The 27,993-nt window shown below is 39.4% G+C and overlaps 1 protein-coding gene across 2 annotated transcripts in view; it reads left to right on the plus strand.

Annotated features, from left to right (window-relative positions):
* ITPR2 (inositol 1,4,5-trisphosphate receptor type 2) overlaps window positions 1-27,993 on the plus strand; it is a 483,190-nt gene that overhangs the window by 346,341 nt on the left and 108,856 nt on the right. For both annotated transcript variants that reach the window (XM_032855216.1, XM_032855215.1), the window contains exon 45: window positions 1,248-1,370. In XM_032855216.1, the coding sequence (XP_032711107.1) occupies window positions 1,248-1,370 (123 nt within the window). The remainder of the gene's footprint in view (window positions 1-1,247; window positions 1,371-27,993) is intronic.

Genomic DNA, 27,993 nt, shown 5'->3' on the forward strand with positions numbered 1-27,993 from the left:
TATCAGCATACTTTAAAAGTACTGAGTTTCTTTTTCTTTAATTTTAATTCCAGTATAATTAAAATACAGTGTTATATTAGTCTCAGGTGCACAATATAATAATTCAACAATTCCATATATCACCCAGGTATATATCACAACAAGAGCACTCCTTCATCCATCACCTATTTTACCCCATCCCCTACCCACCTCCCTTCTGGTAACCATCAGTTTGGTCTCTATAGTTAAGAGTCTGTTTCTTGGTTTTTCTCGGTCTCTGTCTCTCTCTCTCTCTGTCTCTCTCTCTCTCTCTTTTTTTTTTTTTTTTTTTTTCTGCCTTGAAAGCATTGGGTTTTAAAAACATTGTGAACGTTCTCAAACCCATATCACTTGGCGGTTGCATGACTAAGTCCCAGTCTTAGGAGCACCGCTGTTGGTACTATGGGGAGATCGTATTGAAGGCACTCTTTTGCTCTCTCTTTAAGAGTAAGGAATGATGTTGAGGAGGACTGATAAAGATAAATGTAAGAAGTAATTTTATTTAACACATATTTATAGAGAGTCTTATATCTGTAAGGCAGGGGGCTAAGAGAAGCAAGATATTCTCTACTCTTATGGTTGAATGGGGCAATGAGTTATGTGTTCATTCAACAATAGCACTGTACAAGAGCCTTTGAAAATGCTCTCTTCTCTGCCTACACCTTTATCTCATGTGACTCACCATCAGTCTCTTGCCTGAGTTCATGCCCCTGCTCTGTTTTCACTTAGTGTCTCACACTTAGTGCTGCTGTAGAACTTTTTCATTCACCTCTTGATGTGCTGACTCTCTCACTGGACAGTGAGCTCCTAAAGGAGGATGCATACTGTGTTATACCCAGTGGGGGGTACATTCTGTGTTATACCCACTGTTGGGTCCTCAGTGCAGTGGACAATGTCCAGCTTCGCTTGTCCCTGTTACCCAGTGGGCATTGAGTATATAATGGATGGTTATCAGGGTTCCAGAGTCTCCTAATTCATGGGAACTTTGGCATTGTCAACATTCACACATCAAAGGAAGACTTCTCAAGGAAGTAGACAATATTGTAGGAAAATACTTTCATATTCATTTAAATGAAGGTGGTTTCCAAGGTCATTCTCATTTATAGTTCTTTTATACTTTTCAAGTCTTAGGAAGTGTTCCAGTTTTTAATTATACCTCATAAACAATGTAAAATGCTTGTTGTTTGTGGCATTTCAAACCTTGTTCCTATTTGGTTTTTTTTTGATAGGTGGATGTGATGAAGAATGCCTATAACCAAGGACTGGAATGTGACCATGGGGAGGATGAGGGTGGAGATGATGGTGTTTCCCCAAAAGATGTTGGACACAATATCTATATCCTGGCCCATCAGGTGTCACATTTTATATCTTATATTATTGCTAATCTTATCAATTGTGTTTTGTGTCATGACTTGTTATATTTTCAAGTTCTGGTCCCATCATTTATACAGTACCTGCCCCCTTGCTCTGGGCCAAGGAGAGGGAAATGTTCTCAGAATGCCCAGTTGTGTTCCCAGAGCTCTGCCAAGTGTTGATCCATAAGAAAATGATACTTGTCATCAAAAACTACTGGGCCAGGAGACAGGAGACAATGCCAGGTCAGAACCTGAGAAATAGACAAACCATGACAACAAATGGAAGCTTCAAGGAGAGAGGAGGAGAGGCCAACTGAAAAGATAGAGTGTGAAATAAGGGGGTACATTTCGTCAAATCAGGACAAAACTTGGAGATGCCTTCTGGCCTCTTTGAGTTAGAGGTTGTCATGTTTCCTACAGAAGTCAGAAGTGGCAGCCTCTAACTAGTTTCCACTAGACTTCTAACAAGGATGAGGCTAAATTTTAAAATTCCTTTGGAGGACCCATTTCTATTCTATAGTTCTTTATGAAAACAGGCACTTGATAGATGTTGTTTGAGGAATTTCATTTTATTAACATGAAGATCAGCTTTAAATTTGCATCATCTAAGGCAGATTTGCTTAGAAGTTAAACATTTTAAATGTACAGTGCCAATTTGATTCTGTCTGTAGCAACTCCCTCTTTTTTATGAGATACAGTCCTAACTCTGTAGATTTTCCCCAACCTGCCTTTCTAGTCATCTTCTCACATGGTCTACCTCTCTCTCTTCCTTCTTCCCCATACAGCTTACCAGTTAATTGAACAAACACTGATACATATAAAGTACATTGATTTATTCTCACTTTTAAAAAATTTTTCCAGTTTTATTGAGATATAAAGGACATATACAGCACTGTGTCTGTTTAAAGGTGTTAAAAAGTTGCTTTTCAGACACTTCTTTCCCTTCTCTGTAGAGCTGTATAAAGTATGTAAATTCAAGCATAGTCCTCACAAAAGATTCTGGGAAGGAGTCGGATTTTAAAATACATTAACATAAGAAGCTGCTCTGATTTTTTTAAAAATATTTTATTTATTTATTTGACAGACAGAGATCACAAGTAGGCAGATAGGCAGGCAGAGAGAGAGAGGGGGGAAAGCAGGATCCCCGCTGAGCAGAGAACCCGATGTGGGGCTCGATCCCAGGACCCTGGGATCATGACCTGAGCCAAAGGCAGAGGCTTTAACCTACTGAGCCACCCAGGTGCCCCTGCTCTGATTTTTTAAATACAGTTCGATCACTGGGAAGATTTTGGAGCCTCTCATTATATAGCAAAATGCATATGTAGACCGGACACAGATAAGGGTAGATGGGTTATAGCTAGAAAGACAAAAGAGAATTTTAGGTATTGAGGAACTGAAAGCCAGAATGAAGGGCACGTTAAAGGAAGAACACAGAGGTTTAGGAGGTAGAAAAGGTGTCATTTTAATTTTATTTTTTTTAAAAGATTTGTTTATTTGAGAGAGAGTGAGAGAACACAAGCAGGGGGAGCAGCAGTCAGAAGGAGAGGGAAAAGCAGACTCCCCACTGAACAGAGAGCCCGACATGCAGCTCGATCCCAGGACCCTGGGATCATGACCTGAGCCGAAGGCAGACGCTTAACCAACTGAACCACCCAGGCATCCCAAAGCTGTCATTTTAGAGAGAAAGAGAGATTCAGGTGACAGGAATTGAGTCACTCTAGACAAGGAATGACTAAAGATTGAACGTGAGTGGAAAGAAAAAAAAGTCACTGGCTGAAAACGAAAATCAAATGGGCTACTCGGAGGAAGAGAAAAATGTGATGGCCCAGCATGTGCCTGGGCAAGGAGCTATTTCAGAAGCGGTAGCATTGTGGAAGGAAAACAACAAGGAAGAGTGGGCCAGAGTGAGCAGTGAACATTTTTAGAGGAAGGAAGTAGGGGAATTCAGCCGCCCATGTTTTCTTGACTGAAACCTGGTCTCACTGTGTCTGGAGAAATGTCCCCTCTTGCACGAGTGAGCGGCCACACAGACAAGTCCTGACCTGACAGGCTTGCAGTGGGAAATGAACAACCAGCCTGGCTAAGTCAGCCTTGGAACCAGAAGAGTGGCAGATGTTTGAACCAATCGCCCCCATCCGTGAAGCGGAGGTTTAGAAATGCCATCTCAGATTACCCGTATAATGTGCAGAATAGTACAAACGTCAAGGTCAAGAAGACACTTTTCTAGGTCAGTTCATTTTCAAGCAGACGAAGTATAAGAGTAGAGAGTACCGATTTTAAAAACCGGCTATGGAGGGTGTGGAGAAGAATGGAGAATGAGTATAAAGAATGCAAGAGCTGTCATAGGATGAAGGATAATGATAGGAAATATGAAAATGATATAAAATGTGAAAATATGAAGTTAAAAATGCAGATGGCATAAGGGGTAGATGATCTTGGTGGGTTTAAGTTTATGACAGTGCTTGGAGAGAAGAGATTAGATTCAAAGACAACGGTGGAGTTGTCTAAGGAGTAGGAATTCAGTAGTAAAAAAAGGAGTGATAGGATACCATTTACTGAAACAAAGAGATGAAATCACGGATGGGACAATGGCTTGAATGGAGAGAAACCTCTATATAGAGGTTTCTTAATTTTGCAAAACCAAAACGTTGAAAAAGCAGTAGTTTGTAGAGCTGGGATGGTACAACACAGAGATGCATGAGTCAAGCCAGACTGGGTATAGGGAAGAAGGAAATTCGGAATTGCTGAACACCGTAAGCCTTGTGATTCAGTTGTAAGAGTAAATAGGAAATGAGAGTAGGTGTGCATTCTTTGAGGAACTCAAAAACGGGATAGGAGTGGCAGAATATATAAAACAGTATATGTAACTGTGTAGAGTTAAGCAACGGTCTGCTTATTTTCTTAGAGTGACACAGAACATTGTTACCTTACTTTTTAAGGTATTCTCTTGGGTGACTCCTCCCACCATTGTGTGTGTGTGTGAGAGAGAGAGAGAGAGAGAGAAATTCAGTTTTCACTCAGAGAAGAGAGCCCACTGTGCTTTTTTCATCTTTCCACAAGCGACTCCTTTGGGGGTCTCTAGGCTGGCATGTTATATTGGTTTCTTGGGAGGCCAGCCGTGGTTGCTCAGTACCTTAATGAATCTGTTGTCCAAGCAGCAACCACACCGAAGAGGAGGAGTCATGTGCTTTGCTTTCAGGAGAAGCCAGGTAGCAGTGCTCCAAGGGTTTGGTTGAGCCCCGCTTTTGCTGCTTTCACTGTGGGTATGGAATTATTTGTCCCCTGAATGCTGATGACCATGCAGATTGGTTTCTGCCTTTGCACAGTTCAGTAATTCCAAAACCAAGGTTCAGCTTCCTCCTTGTTTTACTATAATCATCTTTTGTACAGACAGTTTATTTTGGTGCACTCAGACTTTCAATTTTTGTTGTTATTCTTTTCATGGTAGTGAGGTAGTTCTGCTTTTTCTACCGTGACATCCTTTTTAGCCCTTCCTGTGGTTGGTGTTACAAGAAACAAATAATGCTTCTTTCTTGTAAGTGTCTTGTCTGATCTACATAAAACTATAAATACATCAAAAAGGGAATTTCTTAAGTTCTACTACTATGGTGCATGCAGAACATTTCCTGAAAATTCAGCTATGGGTCCTTTTTTATTTTCTGCCATCCACATGTTCTCCTTCCATATCTCTGCCTTGTCTTTCTGCTGTGGGCTTCATCTTTTATATTTTGCCTTCTTACTGTTCCTTCTCCTCTTTATTCCTGTCTTTCCGTAGAATAATCACTGCCTGCAATCTAGGACATTCTTCAGTACTTTGTATGTACTTAACATGTATTAAACCATATTGTTTTTCTGGTCCCATGTAGCAATTTCTATTTTTCCATCTGAAAAACTTTATCCCCCTCTAGCTTTATTGAGATATAATTAACACATAACATTTATAAATTTAAGGTGTATAATATGTTGATTTGACATATTTATATGTTGCAAAATGATTAACAACCATTAGCTCCATCCCATCGCATCATTATTTCCTTTTTGTTGAGAATATTTAAGATATACTGTCTTGGCAACATTCACTATATTTGCTCTAGTCACCATGCTGCACCTTAGATCCCCAGAATTTGTTACTCTTCTAACTGGAAGCATATACCCTTTAACCAATATCTCCCCATTTCTCCCACCTTCAGCCCCCTAGTAACCATCATTCTACTCTCTGTTTCTCTGGCTTCCACATTTTTAGATTCCACATATAAAAGATCATATGGTATTTCTTTTTCTCTGACTTATTTCACTTAGTGTAATGGAGCTCAAGGTCCATCCAAGTTGTTGCAAACAGCAGGAGTTCCTTCTTTCTCATGCCTAAGTAATATTCCATATTGTGTGTTTATATATACAGACCACATCTTCTTTATGCATCATCCCTTGATGGACACTTGGATTAGTTTCCATATCTTGACTATTGTGAATAAGGCTTCAGTGAACATGTAGGAACCTTTATTTCAATACCTACCAGAATTAAGATGTATATGGAGAAAAGTATTAATGAACAAGACTTTGGAAAGCAAAAATGACCCTAACCCCTGGCTCATAAGGCAAGAAAGGATGGATCACTTTAACTGGCTATATGAAATTATTTTTAAAATACGGTTTTTAAAAATTTTCATGAGTGTTTCCTTATGTCACTAAGAGGTCTTTGAAAACATAATTTTACCATCTACATAATCATTTGTTATTTGAATGTGCCATAATTTATTTAATCACTCCTATTGTTGGACATTAGGTTTCTAATGTTTTTGATATTATAAATTATGCTGTGATTAGCATCCTTATACATTAATCTTTGTCTGCTACACTGATTACTTTCCTAGGATAAATTCCAAGAAGTTTAATTACTAGGTCACAGGGTAGTAACTATTTTATGGTTTGATGCATATCATAAAATTGTTATCATAAAATTCCACAATGTGTGATGGTACTAATCTTACTCAATCCTAAAATTGCTATCATTTAAAAAAAAAAACTTTGCCAAACTTACAGTGTGTGGAACATAGTGACCACTTCACCACCATTTGTTAAATGAATCAATGAATTATAGTTGAAAGGTGATCTCACTTTTTTTTTTTTTTAAGATTTTATTTATTTATTTGACAGACAGAGATCACAAGCAGGCAGAGAGGCAGGCAGAGAGAGGGGAGGAAGCAGGCTCCCTGCTGAGCAGAGAGCCTTATGCAGGGCTCCATCCCAGGACCTCAGGATCATGACCTGAGCCAAAGGCAGAGGCTCCAACCCACTGAGCCACCCAGGCGCCCCGGGGATCTCATTTTAATTCACACCTTTTGGATTACCAATAAAATGGACTTTTTTTTTTTTTTTTGAGAGAGTGGGGGAAGGGGCAAAGGGAGAGAATCTCAAGCAGACTCCCCACTGAGGCAGAACCCAACATGGGGCTTGATCTCACGACCCATGAAATCATGACCTGGACTGAAACCAGTGCTCAGCTGCTCAACTGACTGAACCACGCAGACACCCCCAAATAGACCCTCTTTTCATGTTATTTAGTGTTTCTATTTTGTGTGTGTATGTGTGAATTGAAAATGTGTTTCTCCATTCTTCTGACAGGGTTCATTTTGTGTTTGTGAATTTTAATTAACAGTAACAAATCTTAGTCATAGTAGCTATATCTACTTCTTCCTGATTAATAGCTTCTTAATGTTTTAATGATAGGTTTCTTCTGCCCCGTTGAGATCTCTTAAACACTCACTTAGATTTTCTTCTGGTATATAATGAATTCAGTTAAGTATTTGACTATATAATCTTCCCATGTCATAATGCAGAAATAATAAAAAAGTAATTTCTGAGGCTAAGTTATCTCTGAGGGTATAGCCCCAGATTTAGTAATAAGAGGAGTATATAAGGGCAGGGTTTATAGGAGTCACATGAATGTGATATAGAGCATGGGTCTCAGAGAGAGCTTTAGCAGAAGAGGTCATGGCCAAATCCAGACCATCTTCAGGGTCAGACTGGGCACGTGAGTGAGCACTGGGGGAGCAGGTGAGCCTGGGACAGTCTGGTGATCCTCTTCCAAAGCAGGCAGCCTTTACTCACATCTGCTAACTTTCCAATACAGATTATAGACCCGAGATTTCCACTTCTTTCAATATTTCAAAATAAACCTGAATTCTGAAATTTTTTAAAAATGTAAACTCTCTTAATTTTTAATTGTTGAAAGTTCATTTGGTATTTTTAAAAACACTGAGCAGTCCAAGCAAAACTCACCAGCAAGTGGAATGTTGCCCACGATCCATAGTTTGCCAGTTAGAGACTAAAGGATCCAAATTTCTCATTGATTCTTCATCCAATTCCATGGATCTTTTGAGTGCCTGCTCGATGCCAGGCTCTGGGCTGGATATTAGGAGTATCGCAGTAAAGAATAATGGGAGATCAGCTCTCAGGGAATTTACATTCTGACTGGGAGCAATGACGAGTAGACAGACCAGAAAGACAGCAGAGAGTGTTCCAAGCCGTGCAGTGAGTGAGAACAGGGTGTGAGGAAAGGCAGTTATGGAATGCTAGTGTAGACTGCTTATCCAGAGGGATTTCTCTGAGGAGCTGAAATTGAGGCTCTGAGTGAGCAAGCAAATGCCGGGAGTATGAAATGGAGAGATATCGAGGACATCCCAGAGAATGGCTCGAAAGTGGCAATGAACTTGGCATGGTTAGAGGAACAAAAGACCTGTGTAGCTAGACCTTCAACCAGCCGTTAACATTCGAATATTGTAATAATCATATAAATGCACCTGAGGCTCATTTATTATAAGATAGTCATTCAAGAACACTTATTGAGCACCTCTTACATTAGGCATTGTTTCAGTTGCTAAAGTGGAAAGATGCATAAAGATGCTATCCCAAAGCTCATAATAATAGGCTTTTGTTAAAATAGACGTAGGCATGAGATGCATGTTCCTAGGAGTGGGGAGAGGATTCATGGAAGCGGTGACACTTGAACTGAATCTCAAAGGATAGAAGGAGGGGCGGGGAGAACATTCCATCAGAGGCAACAACTTCTGCCAAAATGCACCATCAGTGTTTTAGAGAAAGGAACTTCTTTTGAGAATATTGATAGGGTTCTTGTGTGGTATCTGCTGATGTCTTTATATGAAATGAATTATAATAATTTTATATTAAGTCAACATCTTTGATAACCGTAAAGACCTCTAATAAATGTTGCTTGAATGAAATAAGTGAATGAATGAAAAATGAAGAAATGAATGACTAGCACATGACATACTCTAAAACTTTAGTATTTTTAATTTCAGTATTATAACAAAAAAGCTGAATACAGATAATTTCTTGTTATCATCATGCTCAAAATTAATGATAATTTTTTCCACTGCAGTGTAAATTCTATGTGCACAGACACAATTTGTTTTTCTGGTCCCATGCCAACTATGTACTTTAGCATATAGTAGACACTCAAGAAGAGTCTGGGGAATAATTTCCTGTGAAAATGCATGCAGGCTGATAATATTTTCATGTAATACAGGTACTGGGTAAGATTAAGAGCGTCCTACCAAACTGGTATTAGCATGCTGGCAGTGAAGGATCTCATTCAGTTCCTATGAGCTTTTTAATTTTGTAGAGCACTCTTTAGCAATCATGTCAGCAAATCCTACATAGAGTCCTGTACTATCTCCCTCATCTGAAGCACTTTTTTAACTTTTGTTCATGATGCCACCTCTGAACTAATAAAATATCTCCTCCTTTTCTTAAAACTCCTGTTAGTACTTTCTTCATTTTTCTGAGATCCAAAATGAGACCGACTTACCCCATTTCTTAGATGAATTCCAAACAATGATCTCTTCTTTGTATTGAATTCTTACATCTGTTATGTTTACCCAAAACTGCATACATACGTACTTTCACAACAGTTTATGCTGTATAACATCCTAGAATTGTTCTTCGTTTCATGTCTGTAGGTCTTGGCTACTTAATTAATAGTAGATTGTCCAAATTTGGGCATCCATGAGGCCTCATTTAAAAAAAAAAAAAAGGAAACTTTGCACAAAGAAGAATATCTTGGGGAAAAAATACTTGACATAATAGATTTAAATCCTCTAATGGGCACCTACATATCTTCACCAAGCAACAAAGAATCTTTGGATGACTGCCATTTATATGACCGCTCAAATTCATGGTTAATGGGAGCAATAAAAAATGCAATCCAGGAAATGGATTGAAATTGGACTCTGTAATTGTTAGTTTGGTATAAAGATCATGAAGCCAAGTTTAAGTGGAAGCAATTATTTTTCTGCTTAACATTTCATGTTTGGTAGATATATATTTATTTCTGAGTGACATAATTGTTAGAGCATCAGTCTGAATTCTAGCAACTTAGAAGGCCTTTGCTGTGTCTTTGTCTCCTCCTTATGTCGGCTCTGATTTCAACTTTATCCCCTGAATTAAAAGTCTATTAGGAGAACTAGAGCTATCAGGCAGGGAGGCTTCTACATATTTTTTTTCCATACAGAAAAATACATAGAATTTCCTAACATATTTTAGACACTTGGGTTGTTACCCTCTCCCTGGTGGAAGCCGGTATCTCTTTCTTTCCCTTCCGGAGAGAGAGAAAGCATAGGAGGAATAGCCACTTTAAGGAATAAACACTTTAAGGAAGAGGAGTCCTTTTGTTATGTTATGCTGGTGGAATTTGCTTGATGTCCTGATAGTCCTCATTCATCCATTTTCTTTTCCTTAAGAATTTAATCTCATAGCTGCGATTGCTTGAGTATGTTCGTTTTAAGGGATATGCATATACATACTCTAAATAGCTAAATTTTAATTTATACTGAAGTGGTATGAAGTGTATATATTACTCAGACTACTTAAAATGTTTTCCTTAGAGACTTTGCTACTCACCTCTTTGGGGCTTCTATTTTCTTATGCTAATATATAGTAATCAGCATTGCTTCATTTACTTTATTTGTAGAAACAGAAGGATGGGTTTGTAATTGGATACATAACTTCCATCTTTAATATCTTTGAAGGGTTTTAACTAACTTACAATTACTTCATCTTTATTATTGCTTGTAGTGCAGAAAGTAGAAAACACAGCTGGGTTTTTCAGCTCCCAGAAGCACTTGTAGCTCAGTAACATGTTGGCTAGAATATTGTACAAACAGCTTAGCTGTTATTCACCCTTACACCCTGTGTTTTCTCCATGAGCCAATGACGTCGCTCAATCTCTGACTTCAGCTTCCTCATCTACAAAAATATGAGGGGTATCCATCAACTGTGCTTTCAGAGTAAACTTTCAGAGACTTTTATGGACCCTAGAGTAGTTGGACCATGATGGCTCCTTTATTAGATTAGGTTATGTTTTAAATAATGAGACACTAACCAGCTACTGGATATTTTTGTATTTATGTATACCTTACCTACTTATGAAAGGAATTTGAGGTTGTGTAAGAAATGCACTTGTAAAATTAGACTGTTAGAATTCAAGATCAAAAGCCTTAGAAGGAAAAGGAATCAAAGTATGCTAAGGGTCTTGGCTAATATTCTTACTGCTCATCCGTAGGACTCAGAGTGAAAAATTATTATTATTATTATTATTATTATTATTATTAATAGCAAGACTATTAATATTTGTACTATTCATTCATGATCATCTTTTTGTCAGTACTTACTTCTAAAAGTGATCCATGGAAGGGAGGGGATAACAGGGTAGACAACGTTTTCTAAACAGCTCTGCACAACACACCAGATTGAAAAAAATGCACAGAACTGTTTTTCAGCCCTCGGGGGTGAATAGGGTTTAGTATTTCTGAGTTATAATCAAAAGCGAGTATAGATAAATATGAAGTGTGAGGAGTACGGTAGTCATTGTGAAAATGGGTATGTAAGGTCACTTCCTAGGGAGATTTGGATAATGTAGAAACTTGCCAATATGTGAACTTAGTTGAAAAAAACTTTCTTCATATCAAGAGATTATCTTTCTAAAATCTCAGAAAATAGACTTAATGGCCAGCTATGTGAAAAAACAAAACAAAACAAAAACTACTGTTAATCTTGACAACAGATACGTAGAGAGATACAGGCAGTTAAAGGAACTTTGCCCGAAAACTTAATATAACTGCAAATTTTCTTTTCTAAAAGAAATAAGAAACCCAGGATCAACTCTTTTCCCCCCACCGAAAGATATTTTTCTTTGTTGCCTTCACAAAGCAGTTTGAGTTAATAAAATAGATGGTTATTAACTAATGTTACTTTGAGCATTAATTATTCTGTGTTTCTTGGCAACCAAGGCAAAACAAAACAAAACAAAACAAAAACCACTCATATTGATGATTAGTGAAGCACAAAATTTCCTTGTACTTAATTTGAAGAGGAATTTATTGAGGAAACCCTTATGAGGTAATATTAATTAATGGTGTTGTAACAAGTTAAGATTAGTAGGCCTTCCCCACTAATATAATTTAGAAATAAAAATTGCCTATTAGACACCAGATTTAAAAAAAAAAAAAACAAAACCAACCTTGCTATATCCTGTTGCCATGCATACTCTGTGGTAAAAAAGGTAAGCAGATTTTCAATTAAAATTTTAACATAATGTAAAGGTTAAAAATTTTCTCAACAAACATTTCTGCTCATGCTTCCAGCATCTACACAGAGCCTGGTGCCTAGAAAGTGCTCCCTAAATATTTAGAAAGACTCATCAGAATTACTCTTGTGACTTTTCCTAGCTAAACTCATTCTTTTTTTTTTTTAAGATTTTATTTATCTATTTGACAGAGATTGCAAATAGGCAGAGAGAGAGGAGAAAGCAGGCTCCCCACCAAGCAGAGAGCCTGATATGGGGCTCGATCCCAGGACCCCAGGATCATAACCTGAGCTGAAGGCAGAGGCTTTAACCCACTGAGCCACCCAGGCGCCCCAGCTAAACTCATTCTTAATTCATTCTTTATTCAAAGTCTTATTATTGGTTACCTACGAGAGCCACGCTCCACTCCCAGTGCTGGGGATCAAGTATTGCACTACACACCCAAACCCCTCCCCTGGATGAGTTTACATTCTCATGGGGAAGTCTCCCTCCTTGTGATCACATTATTTGCTCCTTCTGGGGACAGCTATTCCAGAGACATGTTTTTGCCACCAACATGAAGATGAAGGTATGGAAATGAGATAGAGTCTCTACCTTCAGGAAATTTACCATTTATTACAGGGACTCAGAAAAACAGTCACAGTGTGCCGAGCCCTGTGGAAGATGTATGTCTGGGGCTCTGGGGTCTTCGGTTAAGAGTGGGCCTAGGAAAGTGAGCTTATGATAGAGACAAGGGAGAAGAGAGTCAGGGGAAGAGACTATACGCGATCATTGCGTCATTTGCTCCGTATTCAAGCATGCAAATCTGTTTCTCTAAAACCCCTAATCCACTGGACCATAACTCAGCTCCCTTTTATACAAGAACTTCTCAAAAGATGATACACAAATTGCAGTTTACAATTCTTCTCTTTCTATTCTCTCTTGAATTCATCCCTGCCGGACTTTTATCCTTAGCACAACACCAAAACAGCTCCCAGTGAGGTCGCCAGTGACTGCTCTCTTGCTAAATCTGATTATTCCCATTCCTCATCGTATTTGACCTGTCACTAACGTTTGACAAGCCAGTCACTCCCTTCTTCTGGAACTACTTCCTTCCTCAGACTTCACATCACACGGTCTCTCGGACTTTCTTCTTCCTTATTGGCCCCTTTTCAATTTCTTTCTTTGGTTCCTGTTCCTCTCTTCTGCTTCTATCAGAAGTGTTCTAGTCAGGGTGTTCTAGGATTCATTCCATAGATCTCTTGTCTCCTCAGTTGACACTCCCGAGATAATCTCATTCAGTCACATGACTTTAAACACCAGCTGTACCACAATAAGTCCCAAATTTATATCTTCAGCGTGGGCCTCTCTTCTGAACACTGGACTGGTACATCCAACTGCTTGTTTGAGATCTGCATTTAAATGTCTTTTTAGGCACCTCACACTTTATATATCCATAATGGAACTCTTGACTTTCCCACAGTTTTTCCAACTTGGATATCAACCCAGACCCTCTGACTCCAGAACCCAAGCCCCTTACCATTATTTTAACCCAAGTCTGTTCCTGGGTGCTCATACTGCATACTCTGCTTACCTGTATCACTGAGTTTTTGTGGCCTACTTAGTTGTTTGTCTTCTCTGCTAGACTTCAAATTGAGTAAAGGTAGGAGTCATGTTTTATTCATGAATGGGTCGCCTAGTGCATAATCCTTGTGTTTGATACAGTAAATATTTCTGAGTGAGTAAGTGAGTAAATGAGCAAATATTGTAGTCAACAAGTGAGTGCCAGAGATGACTAGAAAGGAAATAGGTTAATCTTGGCTGGAGTTGTGGCAATGGACTTGATGAAGGGGCTGACATTTTAGGTGAATCTTATGTATTAATGAGATTTAGATTAGCAGACAAAAGAGAGGGAGGCCTCTCCATCCTAGGGAAAGACTGAGCATAAGCAAAGGTGACAGTCACCATGATATGTGTGGGGAGGTTATGTGCTCTGGGACATTACATTAAAGGGACAGAGAAAACAAGAGTGGTGCAGATGTGGGAGGCAGCTGTGGAGGGCATATCTTACCAAATTCTAGGGGGCTCCTGGGACCAAAAAATATTTCAGTTTATTGAAATGTGACTTAGCCTAGTTTTCTGCTAAACTGTTCCTTAGGGTACTTAGTTCTTCTTTATGTTGCCCTAAAATTAATGAGACATTAATGATTTTGTAGAATGCTAAAACAATAACACAAAAACAAATGGCACAGAAATCTGCTTTAGAAGGTATCCAGCAACTCAAAAGCATTATTACAGACTTTAAAAGATCTTTTAATGATTGTACTTTTTATTCATGCACTAATTCATGCCCTGACATTATTAAGCAAGTATTTAAAGATAAATCAATGAAAAACAAACCATGAGGAAATATAATTAGTAAACACATAAGCCAATATAAAAACACAATGTCAAAGCACTAAGTAATATTCTGGGCATGTGTTTGTGTGTGTGCTTGTTTGTATCTGCCTATGTGTATTGATTAACTTGTTTTTCTAGCTAAAACATAAGTGTGAGAAAGACATACTATAGCTGAAACTTTATTCTGAAGACGCATTGTAGAAGTATGAGATGGGATGACAGGATAGAGGAATCCAAGTAATATTTTGTAGTCAACAGATCCAGTGCCAGAAGATTAAGCTAGTGTAAGAAAATAAATTTTTTTTTTTTTTAGTTTAAGAGCTGAGAGAGTCATGGGGGTATGTGAATCTTCAGAGCAACACAGTGTGCTTGTCCAGCATTTGTGTTTTGTGGCCAGAATTTTTGTTGTACATTTTGAATTTAAGAATTTCTTACAGAGGCACAGAAAAATGACAGGCCATTGTAACAAAATAAATTCTGGAAGATCAGCTGTTGAATTAAAAAGTCAAGTATCAGAAAGGGAAATAGTTATCCCCAGCCAGACCAAAAAAGTCCCCCTTCTATATCACAACCAAGTAGTTATGTGAAATTATACATTAGGGGAAAGTTCTGGAAAGTCCCTTGTGGAGATTTATGTTATTAATGAAATAAAATCATTTTTAGAGATATAAAGTTGGTTGGTTCAAAAACCATCTTCTGGAAATCTATGTGCATGCATGTATCTATGTGTCTTTCTGTGTAGTTGTCATTTCCACATCTGGTTGATTCTGTAAGACCTGCAACCTCTGTATGTTACTTTTATAAAGGGTTTGCTGACATTTTGCAGGGGGTCGTGTAGTATTTTAGGCTGTCTCTGCTGCAGACATTCAGCTTTGCCATTCTACTGTAAAAACAGCCGTAGAAAATACGAAAACAAATGAGCATAGCTGTGTTAAAATGAAACTTCGCTTAAAAAACAAAAAACAGGTGGAAGGCCCAATTTGACCCATGAGCTGTAGTTTGCCAAACTCTGCTTTAGATAACTTTTATAATCTTCACAGCCAGAAAGTTTCCTGTGTCCCACATTTAAAATATCATTATGAGCAAGAATTGATAGGTCATGAATTTGTAAGTAATTTTCATATTTATTTTTATAATGTTTAATTTGTTTTGTGTGTGAGTGGAACGCACACATACACACACACACACAGAAAGACAGATACTTAGAGTTTCTGACTGGATAGAAGAGAATACACTGGATGTTCTTTCCTTCTGTTGCTGTGATTCTTTGATGTTAGTGTTCTGTGACCAATGGGAGCCTGATCATGTATGAGATTCGTTTGACCAATTGATGAGGCAGATATATGTTCATTCATTAGATTAAGCATATGAATGAATCAAGTATGAAACGGGAGTGTGAGTGAATCCAGTGGAACTGAAGCAGAAGAGGGGGATGGGAAGGCAGAAGTCATTGGAGTGAGACAAAATACGGGGTCAAACTGGACGAAACTTCACTGGGGGGATCTGCTTGCATCTGATACCCAACTTGGGAAAAACCGTGTCTTAAAGTAGAGGTCAAAAGCAGTAGTTCTCAAATTGTAGTATGCATCAAACTCCTGGACCCCATCCCCAGAAACTTTGATTAAGCCTGGGGCACAGCTCCAAAAAGGTTTTTACCATAAATTCCTGAAATTTTTATTTAAGTTGTCTACAGCCCACATTTTCAGAAAAGTTACTCCAGATTTTCTCCCTCCTCAGCTTCCTTCCCTAATTATATGAGAGCCAGATCACCTGACCTCTTCTCTTTCCATTCCTTTCCTTCTCCTTTCTGCTTTCCACCTTCCAAGCTAATCTGATTATCACCTCATTTCTGTTAACGTTAACCCACCCTTTCTCAGAAATCAAAGGAATTAATCTTTGTTATTTAGTAACAGGACGATATCTTTTTAAACATGTTTGCAGGTGCCTGGGTGGCTCAGTTGGTTAAGCATTCAACTCTTGATCTCAGCCCAGTCTTGATCTCAGGGTCACGAGTTCAAGCCCTGCATTGGGCTCCATACTGGGTGTAGAGCTTACATAAAAAAGAAATTAAAATTAAAAAAATAATACTGCTTGCATCAAAACAAACAGATGAAAACCATGACTCTTTTCTAGGCATATATTCCTTGGCCCTATAAGGCAATGTGGGAATTCAGTTTCTTGCTGCTTTATATATAAAGTCCTTAATGGCCAGATAAAAAGAGAAGGCCAGAATGTTGGGCAAAAGACGAGAGGGCCAAAAATGAGACTGAGGAAGTAGTCAGGGTCAGTTGAAGAGGGTGTGTAGGTTTTGCTAGGGGTTTTGGCAGTGAGAAGCCATCACTATCACCTTAGCCCAAACACTACTTCATCTCTGGGAATGGCATGAGGAGAGTGGGAATATGTGAGTCTTGGATAACTCCCAGGTACAGTGTTGGTAGGTGGATAGATGATAGTGCATTTCACAAGATTGGAAATAGGAAAGGCTTGCAGGTGGAATGGGAAGAGAAGAAGCTTGGTTCTAGAACTTTGGTATCCAAGAATGTAAGGGACATTAGGTTGGAGGTATACAATATGCACTCGTTTAAGTGTACTTGATTCTCAGAAAAGAGAGCCAGGCTTGGGATATTGATGTACAGAAATGTTAGTATAGATGCTGTTGGAAATGGTGGGTGTAGTTGAGATTTTCCAGGAATAGCTATTGGAATGAGAGGGACAAATGAGATCAAGAATGGAACCCTGGGTAATATCACCCTTTAAAAGAAAGGAGGAGGAAATGTTGAAAAAGAAAAACAAAGCTGGGGGGCATCACATTGCCTGATTTCAAACTGTAGTACAAAGCTGTGATCACCAAGACAACATGATACTGGCACAAAAACAGACACATAGATCAATGAACAGAGAGCCCAGATATGGACTCTCAACTCTGTGGTCAACCAATCTTCAGCAAAGCAGGGGAAAATATCCAATGGAAAAAAGACAGTCTCTTCAATAAATGGTGCTGGGAAAATTGGACAGAGATATACAGAAGAATGAACCTCAGCCATTCACTTACACCATACACAAAGATAAACTCTAAATGCATAAAAGACCTCAATGTGAGGCAAGAATCCATCAAAATCTTCGAGGAGAGCATAGACAGTAACCTTTTGGACATCAGAGAAGATAGGCAGTAACCTCTTTGACATTGGCCATAGCAACTTCTTTCAAGACACATCTCCCAAGGCAAGGGAAACAAAAGTGAAAATGAACTTTTGGGACTTCATCAAGATAAAAAGCTTCTGCACAGCAAAGGAAACAGTCAACAAAACTAAGAGGCAACCCACAGAACAGAAGATATTTGCAAATGACACCACAGATAAAGGGCTGGTATCCAAGATCTATAAAGATCTTCTCAAACTCAACACCCAAAAAACAAATAATCAAGTCAGAAAATGGGCCAAAGACATGAACAGACACTTCTCCAAAGAAGACATAGGAATGGCTAACAGACACATGAAAAAATGTTCATCATCATTAGCTATCAGAGAGATTCGAATCAAAATCACATTGCAATACCACCTTATACCAGTTAGGATGGCAAAAATTGACAAGGGAAGAAACAACAGGTATTGGAGAGGATGTGGAGAAAGGCGAACCCTCTTAAACTGTTGGTGGGAATGCAAGCTGGTGCAGCCACTGTGGAAGACGTTGTGGAGGTTTCTCAAAAAGTTAAAAATAGAACTACCCTTTTCCAGGAATTGCACTACTGGGTATTTACCCCAAAGATACAGATGTAGTGAAAAGAAAGGCACCTGCTCCCCAACGTTCATAGCAGCAATGTCCACAATGGCCAGACCGTGGAAGGAGCCGAGATGCCCTTCAACAGATGAATAGATAAAGATGTGGTCCATATATACAATGGAATATTTCTCAGCCATCAGAAAGGATAAATACCTACCATTCGTATTGACATGAATGGAACTGGAGGAGATTATGCTGACTGAAATAAGTCAAGCAAAGAAAGACAATTATCATATAGTTTGGCTTATATGTGGAGCATAAAGAGTAGCATGGAGGACATTAAGAGAAGGACAAGAAAACTGAAGGGGGGATATTGGAGGGGAGACGAGCCATGAGAGACTATGGACTATGGGAAACAAACTGAGGGTTTCAGAGGGGAGCGGGTAGGGGGATGGGTGAGCCTGGTGATGGGTATTAAGGAGGGCATGGATTACATGGAGCCCTGGGTGTTATATGCAAACGGTGAATCATGAAATACTACATCAGAAACTAATAATGTACTGTATGGTGACTAACAAAGCATAATAAAATTTAAAAAAGAAAGAAAGGAGAAGGAGAAATCTACAGAAATTGTTTGAAATCAGGTGGTCTGAGAATGGGACATGAACACGAGGTAGCACATAGACTCACAAAGGGGACTGGGACCAGTGGCCCCAAAGAACTGAACACGCAAGGTACAGCCGTAATTGTGAGTCCAGGATTCATCACTTAGCAGGTCACCAACTGCCTTACCAAGAGCGAGTGGGGGGCCCACATGGGCATCGGCAGTCGGAGTAGGCTGTGGGATTACTATCTGAAAAGTTCATACACTGCAAAACCACATCGGAGTCAGAGAAGCAGTGATTTAAAGCAGCTCGGTCCAAATGTCCTGTTCTGATCCTTATCTTACGCACGATGAGAGTGAAATATTAGTTCTAAAACTCAGGGGGAGGGAGAATGAGAGAAACACTGGCGCCGTTACAACTCACATTCTCTCACTGTTAGGCTAAACAACATCACTGATACCCTCAATACACTGCACTTGCCCTTGAGAAGAGACGGTGTGTGTATGCATGTGTGTGTGTGTGTGTTTTGGTTAAAATGTCCTCCAAGGTTTCCCATGGTTCCTCGTACTTATACTTGCTCTCCTAGCTCAGCGGCCTTGCCTAAAAGCAGGAGCAGTAAAGGGCTAACAGGAAATCCTCACAGGTGCCAGTTTGTAAAAGCAGATCTTGATCTGTCAGCCGGGGCTTTGTTCTAGCTTGTACCTGCTCTGTGTGGTGCTTTATGGTTTTCCGGGAAGGCGTGCTCTGGGATCACAGCGATGCTGCTAATTAAATGTCAGTGGGCCTGGGAGCTGTGGTGAGGCCTTTGCGCTGATTGCTGAGACAGAGGCAGGAAGGAGAGGCGCATCCACCTTCCAGAAGCTCATTAGGGTAGGCTAGGGCTCGCCTTCGGACCGCGTCGGCGTTCAGATTCTAAATGGATGCTGCAAGAGGGCCCACAAATGAGCTCCAAAAGGAATAAAGAGCATATGTCTGTATGGTTTTAACAGAAAACACATTCTTCCGGCAAGTTTTCCTTGAAATTGTTCTCCTCCGTCATCTCCTATTTTATGGACTGCTTCACTGATTCTGGAAGTGCCTCCTATTTTACTTGTTTTTAACGTTGATCACTCCCGCATGTTCAACGTTGACACAAAACTAAGCGAGAAGTTCTCCAAAATAATAAACTGAATGAACATCTCGAGAAAAGATCAATGCTTTGGGTGTAGGTGGTAATAGGCAGCCAGGCTGTTCCTTGCTCCCCCCGAAGACCCTGACATTCTCCTTTCTCGCGGCTGTGGTCAGAGCCCAGGGCGGCCCAGGGAAACTCAGTCTAGAAGTCGTCATCTGCCTCCCCCCGGGGTTACTCTGAGCCCCCTATCTCGTGAGTGGCGTGCTTCTTTAACCAGTTATCAAGCTAGAAAGCTGGCATTCGTTGTGACCCTTCCACTACCGCCATTCACACAGCATGTCCCATCCGTTCTACCTTCTGGATGTCTCTCAGAGCTGCCCTGCTTCCTAATCTTCCTGCCTTTCCTCCTCTTGCCATCCTCATGCACTGCCCAGACAACAGCAGTGGCCTCTTGTTTCTCTGCCTCTGGTCAGATTCCTTTCAGTCCACTTTCCACAGTGAAGTTAAAGGGATTATTTTCAAAGGTGTCTGTCTCCTCATTCAGCATTTCCCCAGCCTCCTATAGAACAGTGTAGGCACTTGCTGGCCTGACTCGGAAACCTTTTCACATCATGTTCCTGATTCCTCTTACTTTTTTCTATTTTTTGAGTTCATATTTAGTATAACTTACTTTGTATCAGGTGAGGTGTCTCGTCCAATCCGCTCTGAGGTGAACGTTAAAGGTCTCCATAACGGCCTCATTTTGCAGAAGAAGAAAGTGAAGCTTAGTGAAGCTATGTTACTTTGCCCGTGTTGGTTTGTTAATAAGTTGGATGGAAGGGATTTGAACCTGGGTCCATCAGAGTCCATGATGCTAACTGTGCAGTCATCCTCTCTAACCATCTCTGTCATCATCTGTGCTCTTTTTTGCACTATATGTTCTAGAATCTGCCCACAGTCCTCACTACTCCCTTGTCCCAAACCACCATCTCTCACTGGGATTATTGTTCTAGGTGTCTGTTCTCCGTGCTTCCATTCACCTGTGCCTTCCTTTGTGTCTTCTCTAACACAGTGGCTGCTCTAAACCCTTAAAAACATAATTGAGATGACGTCACCTGTCTGCTCAAAACTTCCTGATATTCCCAGTTTCTGAGCAAAAGTCAAATCTTGGCATTGGCCTCAAAAGCTTCTCAGGATGACCTGGCCCCTCTGTCCCCCTCACCCATCTCTCTGGCTACCTCCCTCCTGACTCCTCAGGCCATGCTGGTCTCGTGGCCGTGCCTTGAAGTCAAGAAATATTGCTGTGTGTCATTGAACTTACTGTTGCATCTCCCTTTTAACTTTCTGCTAAACCAGTCAGACCATTTGATTTAAAACGGCAGCCTCCATTGCCCAAGGGCTCGTTACTCCCAATCAACCACTTCATTTTTCTTCTTAGCACTTGCCCATCTGTTCGTGTCTCCTCCACTACCAGAAAGTCAATCCATAAAGGCAGAGAGTTTGTCTATCTTGGTCACTAATATAACCCCAGTTCCTGGAGAATTTACTAGGCACACATCAGGGATTCACGAACTGTTTTGGAGTGAGCATACCAGGCATACCCTAACTGTTGTATTCAGCTCGTGATTGCTTAGGTTATAAAGAACATCGTTTTGTTGTTTTGGATTAGAGTAAGTGAGTCTCCGTGTTATGCCAAAATTATATATGATCTGCGTTACAGATCTAACAATTTTGTGTTCCATTTATAGATGACTCGTGACCTCATGATATATCACCAAAGAAGCTTGCCATACAGGCAATAACTGTCTGTAGTATCTATACATTTGTATATGTATATATCCATACCTGTACCCTTCAGTGTCTTCTCTACCAGTTAGCTGTATAATTTTCCGAGACAGGAGAACAAGATTTCCTAAATGAGTTTGTCTCTGAATTTTGTTTCCTCCCTTCCTTTCTCCTCTTTTCATGCCCTCCTTTGTCTTTTCATTTGCAACCTGGGTAATTTAACTTCTGAATGACTTAGATAACATTTAAAAGGGTGTTGGATGTCACAGAATGAACAAGTAACAAAATACATCTGTTCGGAATTCTTTGTCTCTTTTCACTTTGATTCAACTGATCTGAATCCTTACTTAGAGTTGAAATTCACCTTGCCACCTCATTTCCTCCTTTATTAGGTTTGCCTTTGAAATGCAGAAGTTCACTTGAGCAATAATTCTCTCCTTTTGAGAACCACTCTAGCCAACAAAAGCTGACCTTTTTTAAAGCAGCTGTTGATTAGACAGTTAGAGGTAGAGGCAACGTTCCCTGATATTTCTCAGTCTGATGTAACTTGGAAATAGAAAGCCGTAACAACCTGAGGTGGAAATGCTTTCAAGCAATTGAGCTTAAAGTTCCTGAAAATTGTCTCGGAGCCCTTCTTCTCAGTTCCCCACATTCCACCCCCAATTTTGCAGCTGGCTAATTTGTGCACTTCCATTTGGATTCCTGAGCACACTGACAGTGTGAGAACTGTTGTGGAACTCATCATTATAATTCCAAGCCTTTAATTAACCCACTCAAAAGTGGCTCTGTCACGTCGATGAGCAACAGCAAAGCAATTGACTCCTTCTTAGACTAGGTGTATCATAGAGGAGAAGAGACGAGTACTACCACGCTGCTCACTGAACCTGGTTGGTTGGGGAACGTAAGGAGTGTTAAGAACGCGGATCCCCCAGTCATTCTCTTTGATATGGTAGTACAGGTATTGCTGTGATTTCACCGCTAGGTAAATTAGACATAAAAAGGTCAAGTGGTTTGTACGTGTTCCTGCGAAAGATCAGCAGCAGAACCAGAGATAATCCCTCAGGGTGAATAATAAGCCCACTCCAACAGCCGCTTTGAGAGCGAGGACTCTCTTAGGTTTTGCCAGTCAACCATAAGACCTATTTTAATATGGTCAAAGGCCTCAAAAAGATGATTCTTTTCACCTCTTGGTGCTTGCCCTGGGGTGGGGGGGGTGGGGAAAAGAATCACTAGGAACAGTGAAAGAATTAGAATGCTTTTGAAGAGATAAGTGATGGCATCATTCTTTTTTTTTTTAAGATTTTATTTATTTATTTATTATTTGAATTCAGTTAGCCAAGGTATAGTACATCTTTAGTTTTTTATATAATGTACAATGATTCATTAATTCAGTATATCACCCCATGCTCATCATATCACGTGCCCTCTTTAATGCCCATCACCCAGTTATCCCATCCCCCGACCCACTTCCCTTTCCGCAGCCCTCAGTTTGTTTTCCTGGAGTCAAGAGTCTGTCATGGTTTGTCTCTCGCTCTGATTTCTTCCCATTCATTTTCCCTGCCACTCCCCTTATTATCCTCTGCACTATTCCTTATTTATTTATTTGAGAGGAGAGAGAGGGAAAAAGAGAGAAAACATGAGGTGAGGGGGGAGAGGGAGAGAGACAAGCAGACTTCCCACTGGGTGGGGAGCCTGTCACAGGATCCCGAGATCATAACCTGGGCCAAATGCAGATGCTTAATCAACTGAACCACTCAGGTACCCCATAATGGTATAATTCTTACTTTCTTTATGTTGTAAATAAATAATTACTTTATTCCAGAAGTAGGAATTAAAACATCTTTAACATTTACAAATTGTACTTCAACATTTCCTAAAAATCAATCTCTTCTGGAAAATTAAACACATATACAATTAAAAATTGATCATGCAGAAACATTCCATGCCAGTCATCCATTCAATAAATATTTATTAAGGACCTGTTTGGTATTGGACACTATTCTGGAGGTATGAGTTACAACAGTGAGTGAAACAAAATTCCTGTCCTCCTGAAACTTATATTGTAGGCAAGGGAAACTTACTAAAATCAAATAAATAATACTGCACACTCATGTATCATTATCTGAATTGACATGGAGAAGGATCCTTGGGTTCTGCTGGTATTACCCAGATCATGTTTGAAAAATCACTAGGGGGTCACTGGGCTGTCCTTCATGGTCCGAGAGAGGCTGCTGACTGGGGCACTCAGAGGTACCTTCAGTCCCAGCTCAGTGAGGGGTGCGGGGGAGTCACCCACCTATGGGAAAGGAAGGGCTAGGTGGTGCCCACCATCAAGCATCACTGGGACTCGGGTGAGGGTAGGTGCCATTGGAACTGCCCGGCTGTCCTGAAAACTGAGGGCCCACCCCCTAAATGCCTTTACTTGACTTGGATATAGAATCCTGATTATAATATCTGTATGGCACCTTTCCTAATCCAGCCCTGAGCCCTAGGGAAGCAGGAAAGCATGGCTGGCCTCTTGCACTGCTTTGTCTCCAAAATAAACTACTAAAATAAAATAAAAAAAATTTTTAAAGGAGAAAAAGAAGAAAAATCACTAGGGAGGGAACATGGATGGGAAATATCCAACACATTTATTTGTAGGTGCTTGACGGAGCTACTAAAGTAATGTTATCCTCTCATCTCTGGATCTGAAGAAATACATTACTTCCTCTATAGGAATAGCGAGACCTAGAAATTTCAAAGACTTATCTTTATGAACATCAAAAAGAAATTGGGTCTGAAGAAATGTCTGTCTTTCATCACTTCCATAGAACAAAAGCAAAAGCTCCAAGTATACATCATTTTGGGAGTTTCCTAGAGATTAGTTGGTTGCTACTTTCTTTTTTCTATTAATGTTTATTTGTATTTTGGATAACCACACGAAACCTGTAGAATTCATTTATTTTCTTGCTTCTCACCCAGAAATATTTGATCTGTTTTGAATAGGACACTGCAACAATGATTAATATAGAATATATTTGTGATATACTGATTTCAGATAAGATGACCTACTTACTATTTATTTTCATGTAATTTTAGTCATTTGGGAAATATTGGTATATATTTATCAGAAGCAATTAAGCATTAAATTATATAATTAAATTTTGCATGAAAATATAAAATGACAGGTATTTTCCCTTAAAATGTTAAATTATTTATAAAGTCCTAATATACATAGCTTTTGAACTATTGAAGCCAAAGAAATTATGACCTGTTTTAGTTAAGCAAAATTGAACTCAAGAATAAATTTGACTTAAGGGCACCTGGGTGGTTCAGTTACTTAAGCACTTGACTTTTGATTTTGGCTCAGGTCATGATCTCAGGATTGTGAGATTGACCCCCATGTCAGCCTCTGCATTGGGTGTGGACCCTGCTTAAGATTCTCTCTCTCTATCTCTCTCTCTCCCCCATCTCTTAAAAAAAAAAGAAGAAGAAATTTGACTTAAATAATTATAGGGAAAAAGCTTGTTTTAGAAGGTAATATTGTTCATCTACACTTTTCATGAAAATAAGCACCTGAACTAATTTTATAAGCCAATGTGTAATATATATTTTGATGTATAATTATATAAACCTCCTTATAAGCTAATTTTTACTTGAATGAGATTTTAGTACAGAAATATTTTTAAAAGTGCAAAATGAGTTTAAAAATTAAAGCTATAACCAATTAAAGCTATAAATGACCAATATTTATTTATTTATTTATTCATATTTCAGGTTTTTGCTTAAATCCCAGTTAGTTAACATATAGAGTAATATTGGTTTCAGGAGGAGAATTCAGTGATTCATCACTAACATACAGCACCCAGTGCTCATCACGAGTGTCCTCCTTAATGCCCATCCCCCATCTAGCCCATCCGTCACCCACCTCCCCTCTGATAACCTTCAGTTTATTCTATATAATTAAGAGTCTGTTTCTTGGTTTGCCTCTCTTTCTTTTTCTTTTTTTTTCTATGTTCATCTGTTTTTTTTTTTTCTTAAATTCCACATATGCGTGAAATCATATGGTGGATAAATGACCAATTTTTAAAAACTAAATGGAATAGTTTTTATATGTTTGGTCCCATTACAATAAAAAAAAATGTTCAAGAAATTATTTACTGATATGAAGAATATCTCATAATGCTTACTTTTTTTTTGTAGGAAAGGGAAAAACTCCTTTAAAAACAGTTGCTTCTTTAGTTTTTTATTTTAAAAACAATGGATTCCTATCTGAAATCTAAGTTGGTCCTGATGGTAATATTTTCTATCTATTAGGACAGTGGTTCTCAAATGTTGGCAGGATTGAAATCACCTGGAGGGCTTGCTACCAGGGATGCTGGGCTCCACCCACTGAGTTTATGATTCTGGAGGGCCCTGAGGTAGGGCCCACAAACTTGCCTTTCTGATGAGTTCCCAGGTGATGCTGATGCATTTGGCCCAGGAACCATATTTTGAGAACTGTTCTGTTCAATGAATTTTAGCAATCATTAGGAAAGCTAGGTTCTTTATTACAACATTTTGAATGCTTTATGTCAAAACCATAGTGCAAATATAACTTACTACTTTAAGTCATTTCAAAATGCATTGTTTCTCATGGGCCATTTATGTTGTTTTTTCTTTCCTTCTTTGCCTTGCTTTGAAGGTTGATCCAGCAAACATATTTTCAAACTTACTATAATAAGACTAAAGGTCTTTTATTGTTTTTACTGTAATTTTAGACAGACCCTAATGAATAGGAGTCTAGATCATCTGAAAATTGAGGGGGTTTGTTTTGTTTTTTTGTTTGTTTTTTTCTCATTTTGGTGAACTTCTTATTTTTTTCACATCTTTATCTTAGTTTGGCCACAATGAAAATAATAAATTTTTTTGATCTCTAAAATCAAAAAAATTTTTTTTGATCTTTAGGAACTGTAAAAAATTTATTTTAGATCTTGGATGAGTAAAACCTATATATTTATATGAGAGAGAGAGATTGATTTGAGAGAGAGTGCACACGCGAGAGAGAGCGTGGGTGGGGGGCGGAGCAGAGGGAGAGGGAGAAGCCGACTCTCCCCTGATGTAGAGGCGGGGCTCCATCCCAGGACCCTGAGCTCCTGACCTGAGCTGAAGGCAGACATATAATCCACTGAGCCACCCAGGCGCCCCCTCAAACCTATATTTTTTCTAAACTCCTTTGATGAAGAGGCTCTAGTGTAGGGTAATGCTGTCATTCTAGGCTCCTTCCTTCAGTCCCATGGAAGGAGGGACGGGTTGAATTCTTTTCTTCTCTATGGTTGTGTGTATGTGGCAGGGATGAGGAAGTGTTTATTTTCCTTTGGGTCTGAGGCCTTTTGTCTGGTGGTCCACACATCCTCCACAGCCACCTCACAAGGCTCTCCAGGACTTATGTCCTTTCTTTCCTTGGTTTACTGAACCACCTACCTCAGAATGACAACCACTCTCTTCTCTTTCCTACTTTGCCACACTTTCCTCTTGGCCATGCTTCCTTTGAGGCGTTCTCTTTGAATTCTCAAGAGACTATTTGGCAAGTCCAGAAAAATAAACATTATGTCTTTCTCTTTCCATTCCAGTTACAATCCAGATCCCGCAAGACAATATAGACAACTGTGTTTGACTAGGGAACAAGGAAGTCTAGGAAGGAGAAAAAAGAATAAGAATTAACTTCAAGAAAGACAGACTTTCCAGCTAGTCCATTTTGTGACACTCTTTGGTGGAGAATCCTTACTTTCCTCTGCTTCCCAGTCTTGTCTACAATAATGTATGCATATTGTATATGTAATATCAAACCCATTTCTGAAGTACTCTTCCACATTTCCTCCCCTCACTTTACCCCTCCCCTCCAACTCTAATGTTCTCACTCCTCTTTGGGAAATGCCACTATTTCTGCATCTTTCACTATTTAACTTCAGATGTAAGTTGGATATTAACAGGGGTTTCCTGCAGCCTAGATTCTATGGCCTGAAGTGGAGAGGGTGTTCTCCTGTCTACTGGGCATGCTAGAAGCTGATAGCATTGTCAAGTGTCTAAGCGCAAATATTCCTCCCACAGTGACTATCTTCTTGCTGAAACCACACAGTTCAGTCTCATGTGAGAAAGCCTTTTCTTCTTTATAGCATGACTTTGGCTCTACTCCTAAAAGAATAATAATTCTAGCATCGATATTCGAGAGGAACAGTTATTTTTTCTTTGGGCTGTTTTCTTTATAAGGAACTGTTTAGTACCGAGTAGCTCTGGACAGTTGGCATCATTCCCAAATAGATCCTCTTTATCCCTCCATTTTTTTTCTCCCCCTAATAGAAGGGAAAGGAATGGGTAAAAAGATCTTAGTTTATCATGCCATAATTAATAGAAAAATTCCTTTACACTTGGCATGGTATTGGCTTCTTCTATAGACTGAATATTTGTGTCCCCCAC

This window comes from Lontra canadensis, unplaced genomic scaffold, assembly GCF_010015895.1.
Source record: "Lontra canadensis isolate GAN:19392208 unplaced genomic scaffold, GSC_riverotter_1.0 scaffold9, whole genome shotgun sequence".
Lineage (NCBI taxonomy): Eukaryota > Metazoa > Chordata > Mammalia > Carnivora > Mustelidae > Lontra > Lontra canadensis.